Genomic DNA, 21,592 nt, shown 5'->3' on the forward strand with positions numbered 1-21,592 from the left:
TGGTCGCTATGGACTCAGCCCCTCCTCCGTGCTCACATCCTCTGTCCTCACAGAAACATGCACGGTTCACTACACAGAACTTTCTGGGGCACTTGTGTATACCAGAACCTGGCAGTGGCCAAATGCGAGGAGAAGACTCGGAAAAGGACACCTGCCTCTTGGGTGCTTCCCAAATGACCAAAGACCTGAAGCCTTTGATACTTTGGATTTGGAGAAGTCTTTCTAAACATGTAAAGGGAGAAAGGAGGCCCACTGGGACTCGTTGATATCCATTGGGAAAGGACGTCAGGTCCCTACCTCACAGAAACCACCAAAGATTAGACACATACCAAGAACCAACACTTCAAAGAAAAACTTGACACATGTTAGAACAATTTTTGATGAGTGAATCCTTTTTTTTTAATTGAAACATTGTTGATTTGTAATGAATTTTAGATTCAGGCATACAGCAAAGTGATTCTGTGATTCAGTGTCTCAGGTGCTTCCTTGCAGAAAATTCACTCGCCCTGGGCCACGCCCTCGACTCCAAACAACAACGAATAGACCTCCAAGGTCGGAGCAGCATGTGATGGTGCTTGCGGGTGGTTTTTGACTGAATAATTTATTCTAATAGGCTAGCAGAGGATCTCCAAACCCATCCTGAAACAGGAGTCCTTGCTCCCTTGAATGTGAAACAGGGCTTGGGAAGGGCAGAGGTGTGTCATGACCATTTTGTGTGCAGAGGACAAAGTGGTGCGTCGAGAGGATGCGTGGAAGCACGTCCCAGGACTCTGAGCACACGGACACAGTGACTGGACTCCTAGTCCTGCTCTTGGGGCATCGCACTGTGTCCAGCCCTGACACACGGCGAGCAGCTCCCACGTGCCCTAGGGAAGGTGACATGACCCGGACCTGGCCAGTGGGTGTGTTCCGTCCTCCCTGGCCACCGTGATTGGCTCAGGACTAGGGCAGTGAGCAATCAGGACCCAGGGCCAGGCTTGACCCTGGAATCAAGGGGCAGAGGGGCTCTGGTTCTGCCGGAAGGGGTGCGGCTGGCTGTCGTCAGGCTCCAGCAGTGGAAGGGGAGTGAGGTCGGCCTGGGGCGGTTGGTGGCCTTCCAGCTCCCGTCAGGGCAGAGCCGCCAGCCTGAGGATGAGGGCGCTGCTGAGCCCAGGGGTTGAGAGCGCCCGTTCCCGGTGTGGACCCGCAGCTCCTCCTGAGACCTGAGGGGAAACCGTCTGCTCGTGAGTCCTCTTCTGCTTGTCTGTCAGCTTGTTTGAACCTTGCTGGGTTTTCTATTCAGCTGGCTAAGTGGAGACATGGAAATGCAACTGTGTGGGTTTTGGCTGGCTTCAGGAAGAAATGCCAGATGCCGCTGGGAGACTCCAGTTGAATCTGGATGAGGTGATATCTCTTCGGGTCAGATATTAATTCTAGGATAACCCGAAGTAGTCTTCACAGGATTGAGATAGAAACCTGCTAAGGGAGCAGTCCATGTCCTCATTCTAGAGCATGAGACTGCTGCTCAGAGAAGGGGGTGACGTGGCTCCAGCAAGGAGGCGTGCACCCAGACAGAAGCCCCGGATCCTGCCGTTTGAACGCAGGGAAGCCACTGGTGTGGGCTGTCCGTGTGTCAGGGGCTAAGGCATCAGCCCATACTGGACACTGTTGGGGCCTGACTTGGTAACTGCCATGTGGTAGCTTTGAGATTTCCAAAAGCAGTTTGCGCTGAAGGGAGGAAGGGCACCTGGCTTCATCCACCCCACCACACCCTCCAGATTCCCACTGACACTGACACCTTTCTCTCGATTTCTGAGGAAGTGACAGAGTCACTCTCTCGTGACCACCTTTGCTGACTCCTGTTCACGGGCTGCCATGTGGAGCTGCTAGAGGAGAAGCCAACGGCCTTTGCTCCCGAGTGCCTCTCTTTCTGTGGACCTTGGGGGCCCTAGTCCCCACTTGCACACCACAGGCCTTTTCCACATGTTGTGGGGCCCCTCACTCAGTTTGTATCCCTCACTGTCCTTGCCATAGCTCCCTTGAAACTCAGCTTGTGAGCTCCTTTGTCTGCAGCGTGGCCCGCCTGGCTGCCACTGGCCGGACAGAGCTGACAATGAAACAACAGCTCAGATCTGACAGCTCAGAAGCTCTGTACAAAGGGGCCTGACTCTTCACAGTGGAGAGGGTGTCGTAGCCTCCAGGGTTCTGGAACCTGTGCTTGCGCCAAAGTGACTCCACAGGCGTTTGAATGCCTGGGGAGAGTCCTGGCTATAGTGGGAATGGCTCGAGTCTCCTGAGGTTCTGAAGGCCCACTGTGTGCAGGTTCACGGTGCAGAGAGAGGAGAAAGTGGAGGCCTGCCCTGGAGGTGGTGAGAGCCCATGGATGAGTCAGACAGGCAGGCGGGGCAGGATGGCACCTGAGCCGCCTTCACGAGGGGGTGGTGTGGGGCCAGAGGACGAGAAGCAGGTCTGCTCCCTCGGCTGGTGCCCAGGGCAGGTTGTCACCAGACAGAACAGTTACCATGGTGATGACCATCACTGCTGTCTGCAAAGGGTTTCCAGTGGTGCGTCTCCATTGGAGCGGTCAGGCCATCTCTAAGCTAGACTGGCCATGTGCATTGCCTCTCCTTCGTTCTTCCCATGTGTTCTCTTCTTTCCAGAACATGAATTTTCTAGAGGGTTTTTGGGTCACCAGGATGTTAGGTCATTCTCTAGCCTTGTCTCCTGAGGAATGGCTTCCTAGTTGTTGGGGTTGTTTGTTTATCCAGCTCTCTTTCTTGGCTGATTATGTGACTTTGTTTGTGCCACAGGAAAAGTTCAGCATTCGCGTTCTGGCTGAGATGTCATTCTTAACAACAGCAATGACTGCCTGGGGAATATGACGGCATTTGCCTAAAGGACTTCATCTGGCCCATGATATCTTGAAAGTACCTACACCATCCTTTCAGATACTCAAAGGTACTTCAAATAAAATCAAAACAAGAATTCTCAAACGTAGCCTTGAAAATGTGGGGAGTCAGAACAAAAGGACCTCATTGTTTCACTGATAGTCATTGATGGGGACACCCAGAATATACGGAGAAATGAAGAGAAAAGGTTTCAAGTTTGTTCGTGGTCAGGGAGACGGAAGAACAGGGAGTGCTTGCCGTGAATACAGGGTTTGCTGGGAGGTGAGGTGGAAATATTCAAAGGGTCTGAAACTACAAGGTGGCCATGGTTACACAGCGCTTTGTCGGTCCTCAGTGTCCCCAGATTGCAGCCGTTTTCAATAATTGTTATTATTAGACAATGATAATTGTTAACAACAATAACAATTATTAAACAACAATAATTGTTACTATGACATTGTTATTATTAAATAAATGAATAATTTTATTCTTTCAAACTGAACCAAGAAAAGTACAGAACACCATAGAACAAGTAAAAGAGCACAAAATAGGTAGAGAAAAACCAAATAAACAGACCCTCAAGGGAAGGGAAGTCAGTCTCCCCTGGGTGGGGAGCGAGTTGATGGCATCCATGGGGGGCAGACAGGGATAGTGGCTGCAGAGCCCACGGCTCCCCTGGACCTGGTGTTTCCAGAACGGGCTCTGGGTCTCTGTCCAAAAGAGGGGCCCGTTGTCCCTGCAGCGGTTAGTCAGTCATCGTGGGCGTCTGGGTGTTGAGCAGGAGCCAGGGCAGGCTGTCCCTGCAGAGGTGGTAACTCATGCCCTGACTCGGGTTCTCCTGCCAAAGCCCGAGCGGGTGCAGGTGCAGGTGGAGGTGGACGTTTGGGCCGAGGGGGAGGGACATCGGTGCCTGGGGCTGGGCGTCCTGCCGGCACAGAGGTCCGATCTGCCCAGTGTGGTGGCCAGGAACCAGCTGGTCCAGTGTCTTTGAGGCAGGATGGATCAGGTCTCGATGTCCCCTCAGTGGATCCCTGGGTCCTGCACGTGCAGCAAGCACCTCTGTAGGGACAGGTGTTGGAAATGGAGCCTGGTTGAGTTGGAAGGTCAGAGCTAGAGCTGGGAGAGAAGAAGAGATTACCCAGAGGTCTCCCTTGTCACGGGCCTAACTGGGCTCTAAAGCTTCCCAGGACTTCCAGTAGAATACCCAGCATAGGATGCCTTCTCTGACTGCAGTCTGCAAGATGGTGTGAGGCCAGCCGTTGCTCCAGGCCCAGCCCCAGCTCTGGAGGACTCCTCCCTGGGAAGCTCAGCGCCCCTCCCCACACACTCAGATTCCCAGCCCCGGGCTCCTCACCTCTGTGCTCTGCCGCGCTGGGCTCCAGGTCCTCGTGCTGCCTCAGAGGGAGGGGTGCTCGGGGCTCTGGGTCGGAGCCAGGTGTGCTGAGCCGCGAAGCAGCCTGAGACTGGGCCCCGCGGTGTGTCCTGGGTGGTTTCTGGGGAGGCCTTCCCCTCTTGCTCTTCACTCCCCCTTGGGCTGACCCCTCCATGGGCACGCTCACCTGGACCCTGCACTGGGCCTCACGGGCAGGGGGATGGGGCTCCGACCCCTCCCTCGAGGAGGTGGACGGCGTGTCCCCCTCGTCGGCCACATCCGGTGGGAAGCTCTGCAATGACAGTAAGCGTCAGCCAGGCCTGCTTGGTGTTTTCCGAGCTGGGCCTGGCCAGTATGGCTGCTGCTTCTGCCCACTTGAATTTCTGGTCCCAGCGGAGATGTGTGTCTGCTCAGATACCCACCCGGGAGGAAGGAGACACCTCTTAGGGCGTCAGGTCAACCTGGGCAGTCAGCGCTGCCTGGGCTCTCCCCCTCCCGCCCAGCCTGCTCTCCCCTGGGGTGGGGACGCCACCGGTGCACAGGCTTCTGACCGCACATCCTTCTGGGCTTGCTTGAGGCAGACACACCCCGAGAACCCCCCGTCCCCATTCCCAGGGAAAGGACTCGGGGTTGCCCGGGTGGGATGGGAGAGGTGGCCGGGCCCGGCCTGGGGCTCCCGGGTTACCTTCCTGTTCCTTCGGGCAAAGGGCCAGAGGCCTCCTCGGGGGGCCCTGAGCCAGCGTCGCCAGCGATCCCACACACTCTGCCTGTGAGCCCTCCCGAGGCCCCGGCCTCTGGGCAGGGGCAAACAGCAGAACATCTTGGCAGCAAGTGATCTGGCTGGGGTCTCCTCTCGCAGTGGTGCCTGGGTCCCTGGGTTCTGGGTTCTGTTGAGTTCTGTTGCCAGGAAGTGACATCATTTCTTGGGTTCGTTGCTGAGGTCCCTCACACAGAGCTCCCCAAGGGAACCTGGGTGTTTCTGAGTGTGCAACCACACCCTTAGGCCCCGTGCGGGCACAGTGACACGCACACTGCCCAGCCCTCAGCCTTGGGGGAGGCCTGGGTTCCGCCAGGGCCTGAGCTCTGAGGACACAGCTGCTTTCAGACCAGGCTCCTCCTTCTCCTAGGTCACGTGGCCCTAGACAAGCATGTGCCCCTCAGGGTTTCCCCAGTCTTTCCATCTGCCGAGCGGGGGTCATTCTCCCATCTCCTGCCCAGATCTGTTGGCCTCCGAGACCCCCATGCCTTTCCACCTGGGGCTGGTATCACATGGAGTTTGTGCACTGAGACTTCCCAAAGGAAGGATTCAATACAGGGCTGACCTAGCACGGAATGGGGCAGAAACAGGCTCTGGGACCTAGGAAAAGACACTCCCCTTGCTGCCTTTTCAAGACCCCACCCCCCAATTGCGGGGCTGAAAGGAAGACTGGAAGGTCGCCTTCTCTTATATGAAAGAGGAGCCAACTTTCTGGTCCTCTTTTTCCATCGAGATTCTGGTTCAAGTCTCCCAGCTTGGCTTCTGTGGGTGGCTGAGCATAGAATGGCTCCCTGCATTCAGGCAACTGCTCTGAAAATGCAACCATGGATGCAATTATGTACAGCAGTTCTGTTCAAAATGGCTATACATGTTAAGAAGTCGTGATATCCTTCAGTAGATGAATGTGTAGGTCAATTGGATTACATCCAAGTCACTTGGGGCAGAACATGTCACCCTAAGATGTGTCTCCGACATCGGGTGAGTTTGCTGTGTTTAATTCAATAAAATAAAAAGAGAGAAAACCTGAGTAGAAGTTGCCCTTCTTGATTTTAAGATTTACTAATTGATTGTTGGCCGTGCTAGGGCTTCATTGCTTTGAGAGGGCTTCCTCTAGTTCTGGTGAGTGGGGCTCCTCTTGTTACAGAGCACGGGTCCAGGTGTCCAGGCTTCAGTCGTTGTGCTGCATGTGTTTAGCAGTTGTGACTCCCAGGCTGTAGAGGGCTGGCTCAGTGCGTGTGGTGGATGAGTTTAGCTCCTCTGAGGCATGTGAGATACGCCTGGACAGAGAACCAAACCCGTATCCCATGCATTAGCAGGCAGCTCCTTAACCGGTAGAAGACCAGGGGAGCACGAGGTTGCCCTTTTGTGAGTTCCGTTTATGTTTAGTAGGGAAGTCTCTGTTTGTAAGGGTATGTCGCTCTTTGCACCTGAAATAGGATAGTTCCATCTGAAGGAACTCTTCTCAGTGAAGAGGTCCCGGCATAAGTCTGCAGAGAATCATATGCTTGTTTACTGTGCTTTCCATGATAACCTGCCATAACTGGCCTCCCCGCTTCCCCCAAGGTCTTTGCTATGTTTTGAGCTGTAGACGGTATTTACGCTGATGGCTTTGGTCACTGCAGGAAGTGACTCAGTTTCCTTGGCCTCTTCCCCACATGCAAGATATACATGTTATTCAACTTCTGTTTCTCTCCTGATATTTTGGCTTTCATGATGGAGAAGGAAGGCTCAACCAAGAACCAAAAGGGCAGAGGGAAATTGTGTTTCCTCCTATACGCATGCAAAGGAAGAATACTCAACAGTGGACAGGAGTGAAAAGTCAGCCCTTGAAAGACAGGGATAAATGTTCGATGCATGTGGCTAAGTGAAAGAATGCAGTCTGAAGAGGCTGAGTACAGTATGACCCCATTGATGACATTCTTGGAACGGCAAATCTCCACAGATGTGAAAAGAGATCCTGGGGTGGGGCATTTGAACTGATCCTTCAGATGGATTCCTGTTACTATGCGTTTGCTAAACAGATCGATTCATATAGTCCAAGGGGTCAATCATGATCTATTCAAATTTCCTTTTTTAGGCTATCGGAGTGCACAGAATGGAATGCCAAATACCACAGAATCAAACTGTATTAGAAATGCATGGAAAAACTTCACCATAGGGGATGAGGTAACGGTGCTGACCTAAATGAACTTTAGAAATGAAGAGACTCTCTAGACTAAAGGCAAAATGGACCATACCTAAGCAGTAGGCTTTGTTTTCTGGAGTTCTGTCCAGAGTGTGAAAGTGAAAGTCACTCAGTTGTGTCTGTCTCTTTGTGACCCTATGGATAGTCCAAGGAGTTCTCCAGGCAAGAGTACTGGAGTGGGTAGCCTTTCCCTTCTCCAGGGGATCTTCCCACCCCAGGGATCGAACCCAGGTCTCCCGCACTGCAGGCGGATTCTTTACGAGCTGAGCCACAAGGGAAGTGTAGTAGCTGACCCTTCTGAAACCACTGTGTATGTAATCTGGAAAGATCCAATGCACAAACAAATGGCAGATGGTGGGAGCCTGGTTCTCACTGTGGGAGTGGAAGTTATGGATAAGGAAGGGGAGATAAGATATACAGAGAAGCCCTCCACATCCTAGCTTTATGCTTCCTGGGAGGATGGTGTGGGGAGTTGACTACCTGGGGAAATGCACAGACCTTCATGGCTGGAATGCCATGCAGAAGTAGTAAGCTCACGCTTCCCCTGTGTTAGCTACTACATTTCCCTTGTGGCTCAGCTGGTAAAGAATCCCCCTGCAATGCGGGAGACCTGGGTGCCATCCCTGGGTTGGGAAGATGCCCTGGAGTAGGGAAAGGCTACCGACTCCAGTAGCATGAAGTCAGGCAATGGCAGTGAAAGAGTTGAATCCTAACCAGTAGACCAGTGGTCAGTGAGAAGGCCCTGGCTGAGTGGCTTTGTAGAAATGAATTTCCACAAAGAAGCAGAAAGGATTGAAACAAGTCAAGTGTTTATTAAGTGGAAAGACCGTCTGTGTGAATAGACAAAACCGTGCGCTCAGAAAGAGATGTCCCCATTGCGGTGGCTTAAATCACTCACATGCAGTGTTTCTTTCAGGTTTCCTCTGGCCCAGCATCTTGCTCTGTCTGGTTCTGAGTCTGTATTTGGTTTCTCTCAGGTTCCTTGCCATGTGTGTGCATCACTTAGCCAAGGCAGGTTCTAGCAAGGAAGCCTAAGGGGAGTTGATGTCACTGACTGACTGTAGGGTGGCGCCCTCTCGTCCTTTGACCCTTGGGAGCTTTTCTGCACCTGTGTAGTCGAACAGGTCTCCTCGACCCTGACAATGAGGACTCTATGGTCTTTCGTCAGTTCTCTGGACAGGGATCGGGTCCTATTGCCTCCTGCTATTGTCTTCATCTTACTGTGTCTGTCCACATGGGAGGGCCTCCAGGTTCTCAGCCTGGGGCCTATGTCTCTTCTGCCTCATTTCCAGCTAGTGTGGGTGGAAGGATGGGGTGTGAGGTGAGTCCATCTGCATGGCACTCCAGGTATGAAGATCTGTGCATTTCCCCAGGTCGTCGACTCCCCACACCATCCTCGCAGGAAGTCTAGATCCAGGATGTGGAGGGTTTCTCTATATCTCTTTTGTCCCCTTGCTACTCTATAACTGCCACTCCCACAGGCAGGAGCCAGGCTTCCACCATCTGCCATTTATCTGTGCATTGGACCTTTCCAGATGACATAAACAGTGGTTTCAGAAGTGTCAGCTACTACACTTCCCTTGTGGCTCAGCTGGTCAAGTATGCACCTGCAATGCGGGAGACATGGGTTCAATCCCTGGGTTGGGAAGAGGCCCTGCAGGAGGGAAAGGCTACCCACCCCAGTGTTCTGGCCTAGAGAGCTCCATGGACTATACAGTCACAGGGGCCACAGAGAGTCAGACACGACGGAGTGACTTTCACTTTCACACTCTGGAAAGGACTCCATCAAACAAAGCCTCCTGCTTCTGTATGGTCCATTTTGCCTTTAGTTCAGAGAGTCTGTTCATTGCTAACGTTCACTTAGGTCAGCATCTTTTGCCCCATCCCCTACTGTGAGGTTTTTCCATGCATTTCTAATACAGTTAGATTCTGTCATATTTGGAATTCCATTCTGTGACACTCTTATAGCCTAAATAAGTATATTCGAATAGATGACGATTGACCCCTTGGACTATACAGATCGACATGTTTAGTGAATGCACATGAACAGGAATCCATCTAAAGGATCTCTTGAGAAATCTGTATGCACGTCAGGAAGCAACAGTTCGATGTGGACATGGAGCAACAGACTGGTTCCAAATAGGGAAAGGAGTACTTCAAGGCTCTATCTGGTCACCCTGCTTATTTAACTTACATGCAGAGGACATCATGAGAAAAGCTGGGCTGGAGGAAGCACAAGCTGGAATCTAGATTGCTGGGAGAAATATCAATAACCGCAGGTATGCAGATGACACCACCCTTATGGCAGAAAGTGAAGAAGAACTAAAGAGCCTCTTGATGAAAGTGAAAGAGGAGAGTGGAAAAGCTGGCTCAATGCTCAACATCCAGAACACTCAGATTTTGGCATCTGGTCCCATGACTTCATGGCAGATAATGGGGAAGGAAACAGGGGAAACAGTGGCTGACTTTATTTTTCTGGGCTCCAAAATCACCGCAGATGGTGATTGGAGCCATGAAATGAAAAGACGCTTACTCCTTGGAAGGAAAGTTATGACCCACCTAGAGAGCATCTTAAAAAGCAGAGACATGACTTTGTCAAGAAAGGTCCATCTTGTCAAGGCGATGGTTTTTCCAGTGGTCATGTATGGATGACAAAGTTGGACTAGAAGGAAAGTTGAGCGCCGAAGAATTGATGCTTTTGAGCCTGGGGAGAAGACTCTGGAGAGTCTCTTGGACTGCAAGGAGACCCAACCAGTCCATCCTAAAGGAGACCAGTCCTGGGTGTTCATTGGAAGGACTGATGTTGAAGCTGAAACTCCAATCCTTTGTCCACCTGATGCGAAGAGCTGACTCATTGGAAAAGGCCCTGATGCTGGGAAAGATCGAAGGCAGGAGGAGAGGGGGACGACAGAGCATGAGATGGTTGGATGGCATCATTGACTCGATGGACATGGGTTTGGGTGGAGTCTGGGAGTTGGTGATGGACAGGGAGGCCTGGCGTGCTGTGATTCATGGGGTCGCAGAGTTGGACATGACTGAGCGACTGAACTTCTAAATGCATCCAAAGGAATGAAATACCTTGAAATCAATTTCAACCAGGAGCTGAAAGACTTGCACAGAGTCCTGGATTCTGAGGTGGGAATTCTGGGTTGTTATCCCCGCTCACTTGCTAACCTGCTGAGTGACCCTGGGCAAATGAGACAATGATCTGAGGCTCAACCATTTCAACTGCAAGATGGACACAAAACCAGTACCTCCTTGCCAGGGTTGTGAAACTAAAGGGAAATGCTTATTTAGACCAGGGGATTGGAGGGTCTCCAGCAGCCTCTCCTTGTGTCCAACTTCTCTGGACCTGTGCTCTCCTCATCCTGTGGGCAAGGGTCAAGTGTGGAGCTGGGGAGCCAGATGGGGCTGGTCGAGGACCAGGACGAAAATGATAGTCGTCGTGGGTCAGGGAAGGAGGCCACCTCCTTTCCAGATCTCAGAGTGGGGCCTAAACCAGGGAGCGGGGGATGCAAGATCAGAAGCGAAAACTCGGAACCCCCACCGCAGGGCCGGCCTCTTCCTGGCAAGGACCTTCTCTCTGGTCCAGGCTCCAGTGTGATGTGGTGCTGCTCCCTGAGTTCTCCATGTGTCCAGCAGGCCAAGAGCTCTCGGGAGCTTTAGGTCTATTAATCCGCAGGTGCCTAACTGTCAGAATGACACAAGGACTAACAACATTGAAGAGGAACTCTATTTTTAAAAAATGACAGAAGTACAGACAAGGCAGGGGGTGGGAAGCAGAAGGATTGACTGCTTTTCAGGCCTTTAGCAGAAATGTATCAGAAATATCTCCACTCCAGCTCAGGAGAGCCCACATGGTGGAAACAGAATGGACAATCAGGCTGTGAGTCTAATCTGCTGGTTAGATTCAACTCCACTGCTGATCCCAGAGACCAAAGTCCCAATCCACCAACCTTCCTGTGTGCAGCCAGACACCAAAGGAAGAAACACAGAACTTGCCTTTGGAAGTCTCAGCCAGACTTGATGGTGGAGTTGCTCAGCATGGTCAGTGGTCGCTATGGACTCAGCCCCTCCTCCGTGCTCACATCCTCTGTCCTCACAGAAACATGCACGGTTCACTACAAAGAACTTTCTGGGGCACTTGTGTATACCAGAACCTGGCAGTGGCCAAATGCGAGGAGAAGACTCGGAAAAGGACACCTGCCTCTTGGGTGCTTCCCAAATGACCAAAGACCTGAAGCCTTTGATACTTTGGATTTGGAGAAGTCTTTCTAAACATGTAAAGGGAGAAAGGAGGCCCACTGGGACTAGTTGATATCCATTGGGAAAGGACGTCAGGTCCCTACCTCACAGAAACCACCAAAGATTAGACACATACCAAGAACCAACACTTCAAAGAAAAACTTGACACATTTTAGAACAATTTTTGATGAGTGAATCCTTTTTTTTTAATTGAAACATTGTTGATTTGTAATGAATTTTAGATTCAGGCATACAGCAAAGTGATTCTGTGATTCAGTGTCTCAGGTGCTTCCTTGCAGAAAATTCACTCGCCCTGGGCCACGCCCTCGACTCCAAACAACAACGAATAGACCTCCAAGGTCGGAGCAGCATGTGATGGTGCTTGCGGGTGGTTTTTGACTGAATAATTTATTCTAATAGGCTAGCAGAGGATCTCCAAACCCATCCTGAAACAGGAGTCCTTGCTCCCTTGAATGTGAAACAGGGCTTGGGAAGGGCAGAGGTGTGTCATGACCATTTTGTCTGCAGAGGACAAAGTGGTGCGTCGAGAGGATGCGTGGAAGCACGTCCCAGGACTCTGAGCACACGGACACAGTGACTGGACTCCTAGTCCTGCTCTTGGGGCATCGCACTGTGTCCAGCCCTGACACACGGCGAGCAGCTCCCACGTGCCCTAGGGAAGGTGACATGACCCGGACCTGGCCAGTGGGTGTGTTCCGTCCTCCCTGGCCACCGTGATTGGCTCAGGACTAGGGCAGTGAGCAATCAGGACCCAGGGCCAGGCTTGACCCTGGAATCAAGGGGCAGAGGGGCTCTGGTTCTGCCGGAAGGGGTGCGGCTGGCTGTCGTCAGGCTCCAGCAGTGGAAGGGGAGTGAGGTCGGCCTGGGGCGGTTGGTGGCCTTCCAGCTCCCGTCAGGGCAGAGCCGCCAGCCTGAGGATGAGGGTGCTGCTGAGCCCAGGGGTTGAGAGCGCCCGTTCCCGGTGTGGACCCGCAGCTCCTCCTGAGACCTGAGGGGAAACCGTCTGCTCGTGAGTCCTCTTCTGCTTGTCTGTCAGCTTGTTTGAACCTCGCTGGGTTTTCTATTCAGCTGGCTAAGTGGAGACATGGAAATGCAACTGTGTGGGTTTTGGCTGGCTTCAGGAAGAAATGCCAGATGCCGCTGGGAGACTCCAGTTGAATCTGGATGAGGTGATATCTCTTCGGGTCAGATATTAATTCTAGGATAACCCGAAGTAGTCTTCACAGGATTGAGATAGAAACCTGCTAAGGGAGCAGTCCATGTCCTCATTCTAGAGCATGAGACTGCTGCTCAGAGAAGGGGGTGACGTGGCTCCAGCAAGGAGGCGTGCACCCAGACAGAAGCCCCGGATCCTGCCGTTTGAACGCAGGGAAGCCACTGGTGTGGGCTGTCCGTGTGTCAGGGGCTAAGGCATCAGCCCATACTGGACACTGTTGGGGCCTGACTTGGTAACTGCCATGTGGTAGCTTTGAGATTTCCAAAAGCAGTTTGCGCTGAAGGGAGGAAGGGCACCTGGCTTCATCCACCCCACCACACCCTCCAGATTCCCACTGACACTGACACCTTTCTCTCGATTTCTGAGGAAGTGACAGAGTCACTCTCTCGTGACCACCTTTGCTGACTCCTGTTCACGGGCTGCCATGTGGAGCTGCTAGAGGAGAAGCCAACGGCCTTTGCTCCCGAGTGCCTCTCTTTCTGTGGACCTTGGGGGCCCTAGTCCCCACTTGCACACCACAGGCCTTTTCCACATGTTGTGGGGCCCCTCACTCAGTTTGTATCCCTCACTGTCCTTGCCATAGCTCCCTTGAAACTCAGCTTGTGAGCTCCTTTGTCTGCAGCGTGGCCCGCCTGGCTGCCACTGGCCGGACAGAGCTGACAATGAAACAACAGCTCAGATCTGACAGCTCAGAAGCTCTGTACAAAGGGGCCTGACTCTTCACAGTGGAGAGGGTGTCGTAGCCTCCAGGGTTCTGGAACCTGTGCTTGCGCCAAAGTGACTCCACAGGCGTTTGAATGCCTGGGGAGAGTCCTGGCTATAGTGGGAATGGCTCGAGTCTCCTGAGGTTCTGAAGGCCCACTGTGTGCAGGTTCACGGTGCAGAGAGAGGAGAAAGTGGAGGCCTGCCCTGGAGGTGGTGAGAGCCCATGGATGAGTCAGACAGGCAGGCGGGGCAGGATGGCACCTGAGCCGCCTTCACGAGGGGGTGGTGTGGGGCCAGAGGACGAGAAGCAGGTCTGCTCCCTCGGCTGGTGCCCAGGGCAGGTTGTCACCAGACAGAACAGTTACCATGGTGATGACCATCACTGCTGTCTGCAAAGGGTTTCCAGTGGTGCGTCTCCATTGGAGCGGTCAGGCCATCTCTAAGCTAGACTGGCCATGTGCATTGCCTCTCCTTCGTTCTTCCCATGTGTTCTCTTCTTTCCAGAACATGAATTTTCTAGAGGGTTTTTGGGTCACCAGGATGTTAGGTCATTCTCTAGCCTTGTCTCCTGAGGAATGGCTTCCTAGTTGTTGGGGTTGTTTGTTTATCCAGCTCTCTTTCTTGGCTGATTATGTGACTTTGTTTGTGCCACAGGAAAAGTTCAGCATTCGCGTTCTGGCTGAGATGTCATTCTTAACAACAGCAATGACTGCCTGGGGAATATGACGGCATTTGCCTAAAGGACTTCATCTGGCCCATGATATCTTGAAAGTACCTACACCATCCTTTCAGATACTCAAAGGTACTTCAAATAAAATCAAAACAAGAATTCTCAAACGTAGCCTTGAAAATGTGGGGAGTCAGAACAAAAGGACCTCATTGTTTCACTGATAGTCATTGATGGGGACACCCAGAATATACGGAGAAATGAAGAGAAAAGGTTTCAAGTTTGTTCGTGGTCAGGGAGACGGAAGAACAGGGAGTGCTTGCCGTGAATACAGGGTTTGCTGGGAGGTGAGGTGGAAATATTCAAAGGGTCTGAAACTACAAGGTGGCCATGGTTACACAGCGCTTTGTCGGTCCTCAGTGTCCCCAGATTGCAGCCGTTTTCAATAATTGTTATTATTAGACAATGATAATTGTTAACAACAATAACAATTATTAAACAACAATAATTGTTACTATGACATTGTTATTATTAAATAAATGAATAATTTTATTCTTTCAAACTGAACCAAGAAAAGTACAGAACACCATAGAACAAGTAAAAGAGCACAAAATAGGTAGAGAAAAACCAAATAAACAGACCCTCAAGGGAAGGGAAGTCAGTCTCCCCTGGGTGGGGAGCGAGTTGATGGCATCCATGGGGGGCAGACAGGGATAGTGGCTGCAGAGCCCACGGCTCCCCTGGACCTGGTGTTTCCAGAACGGGCTCTGGGTCTCTGTCCAAAAGAGGGGCCCGTTGTCCCTGCAGCGGTTGGTCAGTCATCGTGGGCGTCTGGGTGTTGAGCAGGAGCCAGGGCAGGCTGTCCCTGCAGAGGTGGTAACTCATGCCCTGACTCGGGTTCTCCTGCCAAAGCCCGAGCGGGTGCAGGTGCAGGTGGAGGTGGACGTTTGGGCCGAGGGGGAGGGACATCGGTGCCTGGGGCTGGGCGTCCTGCCGGCACAGAGGTCCGATCTGCCCAGTGTGGTGGCCAGGAACCAGCTGGTCCAGTGTCTTTGAGGCAGGATGGATCAGGTCTCGATGTCCCCTCAGTGGATCCCTGGGTCCTGCACGTGCAGCAAGCACCTCTGTAGGGACAGGTGTTGGAAATGGAGCCTGGTTGAGTTGGAAGGTCAGAGCTAGAGCTGGGAGAGAAGAAGAGATTACCCAGAGGTCTCCCTTGTCACGGGCCTAACTGGGCTCTAAAGCTTCCCAGGACTTCCAGTAGAATACCCAGCATAGGATGCCTTCTCTGACTGCAGTCTGCAAGATGGTGTGAGGCCAGCCGTTGCTCCAGGCCCAGCCCCAGCTCTGGAGGACTCCTCCCTGGGAAGCTCAGCGCCCCTCCCCACACACTCAGATTCCCAGCCCCGGGCTCCTCACCTCTGTGCTCTGCCGCGCTGGGCTCCAGGTCCTCGTGCTGCCTCAGAGGGAGGGGTGCTCGGGGCTCTGGGTCGGAGCCAGGTGTGCTGAGCCGCGAAGCAGCCTGAGACTGGGCCCCGCGGTGTGTCCTGGGTGGTTTCTGGGGAGGCCTTCCCCTCTTGCTCTTCACTCCCCCTTGGGCTGACCCCTCCATGGGCACGCTCACCTGGACCCTGCACTGGGCCTCACGGGCAGGGGGATGGGGCTCCGACCCCTCCCTCGAGGAGGTGGACGGCGTGTCCCCCTCGTCGGCCACATCCGGTGGGAAGCTCTGCAATGACAGTAAGCGTCAGCCAGGCCTGCTTGGTGTTTTCCGAGCTGGGCCTGGCCAGTATGGCTGCTGCTTCTGCCCACTTGAATTTCTGGTCCCAGCGGAGATGTGTGTCTGCTCAGATACCCACCCGGGAGGAAGGAGACACCTCTTAGGGCGTCAGGTCAACCTGGGCAGTCAGCGCTGCCTGGGCTCTCCCCCTCCCGCCCAGCCTGCTCTCCCCTGGGGTGGGGACGCCACCGGTGCACAGGCTTCTGACCGCACATCCTTCTGGGCTTGCTTGAGGCAGACACACCCCGAGAACCCCCCGTCCCCATTCCCAGGGAAAGGACTCGGGGTTGCCCGGGTGGGATGGGAGAGGTGGCCGGGCCCGGCCTGGGGCTCCCGGGTTACCTTCCTGTTCCTTCGGGCAAAGGGCCAGAGGCCTCCTCGGGGGGCCCTGAGCCAGCATCGCCAGCGATCCCACACACTCTGCCTGTGAGCCCTCCCGAGGCCCCGGCCTCTGGGCAGGGGCAAACAGCAGAACATCTTGGCAGCAAGTGATCTGGCTGGGGTCTCCTCTCGCAGTGGTGCCTGGGTCCCTGGGTTCTGGGTTCTGTTGAGTTCTGTTGCCAGGAAGTGACATCATTTCTTGGGTTCGTTGCTGAGGTCCCTCACACAGAGCTCCCCAAGGGAACCTGGGTGTTTCTGAGTGTGCAACCACACCCTTAGGCCCCGTGCGGGCACAGTGACACGCACACTGCCCAGCCCTCAGCCTTGGGGGAGGCCTGGGTTCCGCCAGGGCCTGAGCTCTGAGGACACAGCTGCTTTCAGACCAGGCTCCTCCTTCTCCTAGGTCACGTGGCCCTAGACAAGCATGTGCCCCTCAGGGTTTCCCCAGTCTTTCCATCTGCCGAGCAGGGGTCATTCTCCCATCTCCTGCCCAGATCTGTTGGCCTCCGAGACCCCCATGCCTTTCCACCTGGGGCTGGTATCACATGGAGTTTGTGCACTGAGACTTCCCAAAGGAAGGATTCAATACAGGGCTGACCTAGCACGGAATGGGGCAGAAACAGGCTCTGGGACCTAGGAAAAGACACTCCCCTTGCTGCCTTTTCAAGACCCCACCCCCCAATTGCGGGGCTGAAAGGAAGACTGGAAGGTCGCCTTCTCTTATATGAAAGAGGAGCCAACTTTCTGGTCCTCTTTTTCCATCGAGATTCTGGTTCAAGTCTCCCAGCTTGGCTTCTGTGGGTGGCTGAGCATAGAATGGCTCCCTGCATTCAGGCAACTGCTCTGAAAATGCAACCATGGATGCAATTATGTACAGCAGTTCTGTTCAAAATGGCTATACATGTTAAGAAGTCGTGATATCCTTCAGTAGATGAATGTGTAGGTCAATTGGATTACATCCAAGTCACTTGGGGCAGAACATGTCACCCTAAGATGTGTCTCCGACATCGGGTGAGTTTGCTGTGTTTAATTCAATAAAATAAAAAGAGAGAAAACCTGAGTAGAAGTTGCCCTTCTTGATTTTAAGATTTACTAATTGATTGTTGGCCGTGCTAGGGCTTCATTGCTTTGAGAGGGCTTCCTCTAGTTCTGGTGAGTGGGGCTCCTCTTGTTACAGAGCACGGGTCCAGGTGTCCAGGCTTCAGTCGTTGTGCTGCATGTGTTTAGCAGTTGTGACTCCCAGGCTGTAGAGGGCTGGCTCAGTGCGTGTGGTGGATGAGTTTAGCTCCTCTGAGGCATGTGAGATACGCCTGGACAGAGAACCAAACCCGTATCCCATGCATTAGCAGGCAGCTCCTTAACCGGTAGAAGACCAGGGGAGCACGAGGTTGCCCTTTTGTGAGTTCCGTTTATGTTTAGTAGGGAAGTCTCTGTTTGTAAGGGTATGTCGCTCTTTGCACCTGAAATAGGATAGTTCCATCTGAAGGAACTCTTCTCAGTGAAGAGGTCCCGGCATAAGTCTGCAGAGAATCATATGCTTGTTTACTGTGCTTTCCATGATAACCTGCCATAACTGGCCTCCCCGCTTCCCCCAAGGTCTTTGCTATGTTTTGAGCTGTAGACGGTATTTATGCTGATGGCTTTGGTCACTGCAGGAAGTGACTCAGTTTCCTTGGCCTCTTCCCCACATGCAAGATATACATGTTATTCAACTTCTGTTTCTCTCCTGATATTTTGGCTTTCATGATGGAGAAGGAAGGCTCAACCAAGAACCAAAAGGGCAGAGGGAAATTGTGTTTCCTCCTATACGCATGCAAAGGAAGAATACTCAACAGTGGACAGGAGTGAAAAGTCAGCCCTTGAAAGACAGGGATAAATGTTCGATGCATGTGGCTAAGTGAAAGAATGCAGTCTGAAGAGGCTGAGTACAGTATGACCCCATTGATGACATTCTTGGAACGGCAAATCTCCACAGATGTGAAAAGAGATCCTGGGGTGGGGAATTTGAACTGATCCTTCAGATGGATTCCTGTTACTATGCGTTTGCTAAACAGATCGATTCATATAGTCCAAGGGGTCAATCATGATCTATTCAAATTTCCTTTTTTAGGCTATCGGAGTGCACAGAATGGAATGCCAAATACCACAGAATCAAACTGTATTAGAAATGCATGGAAAAACTTCACCATAGGGGATGAGGTAACGGTGCTGACCTAAATGAACTTTAGAAATGAAGAGACTCTCTAGACTAAAGGCAAAATGGACCATACCTAAGCAGTAGGCTTTGTTTTCTGGAGTTCTGTCCAGAGTGTGAAAGTGAAAGTCACTCAGTTGTGTCTGTCTCTTTGTGACCCTATGGATAGTCCAAGGAGTTCTCCAGGCAAGAGTACTGGAGTGGGTAGCCTTTCCCTTCTCCAGGGGATCTTCCCACCCCAGGGATCGAACCCAGGTCTCCCGCACTGCAGGCGGATTCTTTACGAGCTGAGCCACAAGGGAAGTGTAGTAGCTGACCCTTCTGAAACCACTGTGTATGTAATCTGGAAAGATCCAATGCACAAACAAATGGCAGATGGTGGGAGCCTGGTTCTCACTGTGGGAGTGGAAGTTATGGATAAGGAAGAGGAGATAAGATATACAGAGAAGCCCTCCACATCCTAGCTTTATGCTTCCTGGGAGGATGGTGTGGGGAGTTGACTACCTGGGGAAATGCACAGACCTTCATGGCTGGAATGCCATGCAGAAGTAGTAAGCTCACGCTTCCCCTGTGTTAGCTACTACATTTCCCTTGTGGCTCAGCTGGTAAAGAATCCACCTGCAATGCGGGAGACCTGGGTGCCATCCCTGGGTTGGGAAGATGCCCTGGAGTAGGGAAAGGCTACCGACTCCAGTAGCATGAAGTCAGGCAATGGCAGTGAAAGAGTTGAATCCTAACCAGTAGACCAGTGGTCAGTGAGAAGGCCCTGGCTGGGTGGCTTTGTAGAAATGAATTTCCACAAAGAAGCAGAAAGGATTGAAACAAGTCAAGTGTTTATTAAGTGGAAAGACCGTCTGTGTGAATAGCCAAAACTGTGCGCTCAGAAAGAGATGTCCCCATTGCGGTGGCTTAAATCACTCACATGCAGTGTTTCTTTCAGGTTTCCTCTGGCCCACCATCTTGCTCTGTCTGGTTCTGAGTCTGTATTTGGTTTCTCTCCGGTTCCTTCCCATGTGTGTGCATCACTTAGCCAAGGCAGGTTCTAGCAAGGAAGCCTAAGGGGAGTTGATGTCACTGACTGACTGTAGGGTGGCGCCCTCTCGTCCTTTGACCCTTGGGAGCTTTTCTGCACCTGTGTAGTCGAACAGGTCTCCTCGACCCTGACAATGAGGACTCTATGGTCTTTCGTCAGTTCTCTGGACAGGGATCGGGTCCTATTGCCTCCTGCTATTGTCTTCATCTTACTGTGTCTGTCCACATGGGAGGGCCTCCAGGTTCTCAGCCTGGGGCCTATGTCTCTTCTGCCTCATTTCCAGCTAGTGTGGGTGGAAGGATGGGGTGTGAGGTGAGTCCATCTGCATGGCACTCCAGGTATGAAGATCTGTGCATTTCCCCAGGTCGTCGACTCCCCACACCATCCTCGCAGGAAGTCTAGATCCAGGATGTGGAGGGTTTCTCTATATCTCTTTTGTCCCCTTGCTACTCTATAACTGCCACTCCCACAGGCAGGAGCCAGGCTTCCACCATCTGCCATTTATCTGTGCATTGGACCTTTCCAGATGACATAAACAGTGGTTTCAGAAGTGTCAGCTACTACACTTCCCTTGTGGCTCAGCTGGTCAAGTATGCACCTGCAATGCGGGAGACATGGGTTCAATCCCTGGGTTGGGAAGAGGCCCTGCAGGAGGGAAAGGCTACCCACCCCAGTGTTCTGGCCTAGAGAGCTCCATGGACTATACAGTCACAGGGGCCACAGAGAGTCAGACACGACGGAGTGACTTTCACTTTCACACTCTGGAAAGGACTCCATCAAACAAAGCCTCCTGCTTCTGTATGGTCCATTTTGCCTTTAGTTCAGAGAGTCTGTTCATTGCTAACGTTCACTTAGGTCAGCATCTTTTGCCCCATCCCCTACTGTGAGGTTTTTCCATGCATTTCTAATACAGTTAGATTCTGTCATATTTGGAATTCCATTCTGTGACACTCTTATAGCCTAAATAAGTATATTCGAATAGATGACGATTGACCCCTTGGACTATACAGATCGACATGTTTAGTGAATGCACATGAACAGGAATCCATCTAAAGGATCTCTTGAGAAATCTGTATGCACGTCAGGAAGCAACAGTTCGATGTGGACATGGAGCAACAGACTGGTTCCAAATAGGGAAAGGAGTACTTCAAGGCTCTATCTGGTCACCCTGCTTATTTAACTTACATGCAGAGGACATCATGAGAAAAGCTGGGCTGGAGGAAGCACAAGCTGGAATCTAGATTGCTGGGAGAAATATCAATAACCGCAGGTATGCAGATGACACCACCCTTATGGCAGAAAGTGAAGAAGAACTAAAGAGCCTCTTGATGAAAGTGAAAGAGGAGAGTGGAAAAGCTGGCTCAATGCTCAACATCCAGAACACTCAGATTTTGGCATCTGGTCCCATGACTTCATGGCAGATAATGGGGAAGGAAACAGGGGAAACAGTGGCTGACTTTATTTTTCTGGGCTCCAAAATCACCGCAGATGGTGATTGGAGCCATGAAATGAAAAGACGCTTACTCCTTGGAAGGAAAGTTATGACCCACCTAGAGAGCATCTTAAAAAGCAGAGACATGACTTTGTCAAGAAAGGTCCATCTTGTCAAGGCGATGGTTTTTCCAGTGGTCATGTATGGATGACAAAGTTGGACTAGAAGGAAAGTTGAGCGCCGAAGAATTGATGCTTTTGAGCCTGGGGAGAAGACTCTGGAGAGTCTCTTGGACTGCAAGGAGACCCAACCAGTCCATCCTAAAGGAGACCAGTCCTGGGTGTTCATTGGAAGGACTGATGTTGAAGCTGAAACTCCAATCCTTTGTCCACCTGATGCGAAGAGCTGACTCATTGGAAAAGGCCCTGATGCTGGGAAAGATCGAAGGCAGGAGGAGAGGGGGACGACAGAGCATGAGATGGTTGGATGGCATCATTGACTCGATGGACATGGGTTTGGGTGGAGTCTGGGAGTTGGTGATGGACAGGGAGGCCTGGCGTGCTGTGATTCATGGGGTCGCAGAGTTGGACATGACTGAGCGACTGAACTTCTAAATGCATCCAAAGGAATGAAATACCTTGAAATCAATTTCAACCAGGAGCTGAAAGACTTGCACAGAGTCCTGGATTCTGAGGTGGGAATTCTGGGTTGATATCCCCGCTCACTTGCTAACCTGC

The 21,592-nt window shown here is 52.2% G+C and overlaps 1 protein-coding gene across 1 annotated transcript; it reads right to left on the reverse strand.

Moving 5' to 3' along the window:
- Positions 1 to 1,106: 1,106 nt before the first annotated feature.
- Positions 1,107 to 16,179, reverse strand: LOC122685231 (apidaecins type 73-like). The gene is made up of 6 exons (XM_043889820.1): positions 16,158 to 16,179; positions 15,455 to 15,764; positions 15,011 to 15,159; positions 4,427 to 4,531; positions 4,222 to 4,330; positions 1,107 to 1,195 (listed from the first exon to the last, which is right to left on the reverse strand). Exons 2-6 carry the CDS (start codon positions 15,645 to 15,647, stop codon positions 1,107 to 1,109), a joined length of 645 nt encoding a protein of 214 aa, XP_043745755.1. The 5' UTR covers positions 15,648 to 15,764; positions 16,158 to 16,179.
- Between the last annotated feature and the right edge of the window lie 5,413 nt (positions 16,180 to 21,592).

This window comes from Cervus elaphus, chromosome 28, assembly GCF_910594005.1.
Source record: "Cervus elaphus chromosome 28, mCerEla1.1, whole genome shotgun sequence".
Taxonomy (NCBI): Eukaryota; Metazoa; Chordata; class Mammalia; order Artiodactyla; family Cervidae; genus Cervus; species Cervus elaphus.